General features: G+C 50.8%; 1 protein-coding gene across 1 annotated transcript; it reads right to left on the bottom strand.

The window, feature by feature from the left end:
* Positions 1 to 404: 404 nt before the first annotated feature.
* Positions 405 to 1,614, bottom strand: LTR84_000604 (uncharacterized protein; the record flags this gene model as incomplete). Its single annotated transcript, XM_064844234.1, has 2 exons — positions 405 to 1,061; positions 1,129 to 1,614. 2 exons carry the CDS (start codon positions 1,612 to 1,614, stop codon positions 405 to 407), a joined length of 1,143 nt encoding a protein of 380 aa, XP_064712094.1.
* Positions 1,615 to 1,889: the final 275 nt, after the last annotated feature.

Here is a 1,889-nt window from a genome sequence, read left to right on the forward strand (position 1 = left end):
GGGTTGAAGACTGAACCAACCTCCAGGGCTACTTCGAGAAAAGATATTTCCGTACGGATTATTTCTCCACGACCGTTGTTCTGCAGATCACTGGCAACGACAAGATTGCTGTGGAGACAGAATCCCAGCTTCCGTACTTCTGAAATCTCCGTATTGAACTCTACAGATATCCATATTAAACTGGAGCATCGGTCTCCAGAGTGTTTGTATTCGTAGTACCCACTCATACTGGTCCTTTATATTAATACTCGCCTGTCATGAGGTTGATGGACAACGAAACATTCATGCTAACCCTTTCGACACCAAACACCTCTTCCAATCTACCATTCCCGCTCGAATCAAAATCTCAGAAGTATCCATAGGTAGCCAAAAGAGACCAAGACACTTTCAATAGTGGCCAGCAATCATCGCCTTTTGACCCCAGCCTTGTCATTCGCCACAGCATTACCCGTTGCAAGTGCGTTCGCCTTCTCCTCGATTGGAGTCTTCGGTCCCGACAAGGTTTCGTGGTCCAGCTCCGTAGCCATCTCCTCCACCATACTGGCTCTCCGATTCCGCTTGAAGTCATCTGTAGGCTTGTCCTCAAACCTCTTGCGGACTGTTTCGATCATCTTTCCAAACCAGTAGAAGTTGAGAGAATTCAGAACCAGGTTCGAAACCAGGTAAACTCCCGCGAGCCACACTGGGATGGCCTGGGTGTGTGTACCCGCAAACTTCATCACCTCCGTTTGAGCTAGGATGCAGCTCTCCTGGCCCAAACACAGCTGCCCGTCTCTCGGAGCAAAGATGGAAGAGTGTGCCGACTCGTGCAATTCGCGATATACCGGTATTGTGGTGTTCAAATGCATCGTGTGCCATACATCCTGATAAACTCGAAGAGATTGATACGTGCCCCAGAGTAGTCGACAGCTGAAGAACATTGCCAGCAGCATCATGCCGTTGTACCACTGTAGTTTCGAGCCCGTCATATTCAGCTTGTCACAGAACCAATGGATATTCAGAAAGGGCGACGACAATTCGTATAGGATGAACACTGGTCCGTAGTAATTGCAGAATGGGCGCTAGATGGATTTGTCAGTTCAGTCACGAGCCTACACCATCCACCATCAGTCACGGGACAGCACTCACAAAGCCCAGGGAAAAGACCGACAAGGCGGTAATGGCATGGGCCCAGATGCCAGGACCAAAGATCTTGACATAACGGGTGCTGACGACAATATCCCAAACGAAATAGCCCGTCGCCAGCGCCTGAATCAACCCGGATGCGCCTGTATATCCATACACGCGCTCGACGGCACTGTGCCGCATATCGTATCGTTCCTCATCATTGAACATGACCCACAGTGCGAGTCCATTGATCAGACATGACTGCAGCAGCGACACCACGTGCACATCCCAGTTGATTCGCGTGCGTCGTGTCAGTTTAGGGTAGATGTTGGGAAAGAAGAGATTGGAGAGCACGGGTGAGAACAGCGATTGCGTCGACTGGTACAGGATGAATGCGAATAGGACTTCGTGAATGTGGTAGGGCAGCGACGGGAGATACAGGGCTTCGGCGTATGGTTTGGTCAGGTCGACGAGCCAAGGAGGCGGTGGTGGAAAAGGATCTCGCATGGTTGTTGGTAGAGGATGTAGGTTCGAGGGAGATGATAGGATAATTCGGGTCGTAGGAAGGGAGTTCAAGGAATGAGATGATTCTTCTATTAGGGATTGTCGTTCATTACCGATTCCGAGGTGGTGGTCGCAGGAGCCTGTGGGGACTGTACGAGTAAGGCACCAAGACGGTTAGTGACGTTTGGGAGTGTGTCGTGGGCGACGCTGAGGCTGAAGTAACGCTGCTTTTGCCCAGTGGGAGCCAAGACTGACATAGAGGGAATTTGGTGCCGAGG

The sequence above is a fragment of the Exophiala bonariae genome (genome assembly GCF_035927105.1).
Source record: "Exophiala bonariae strain CCFEE 5792 chromosome Unknown scaffold_1, whole genome shotgun sequence".
Classification (NCBI taxonomy): domain Eukaryota; kingdom Fungi; phylum Ascomycota; class Eurotiomycetes; order Chaetothyriales; family Herpotrichiellaceae; genus Exophiala; species Exophiala bonariae.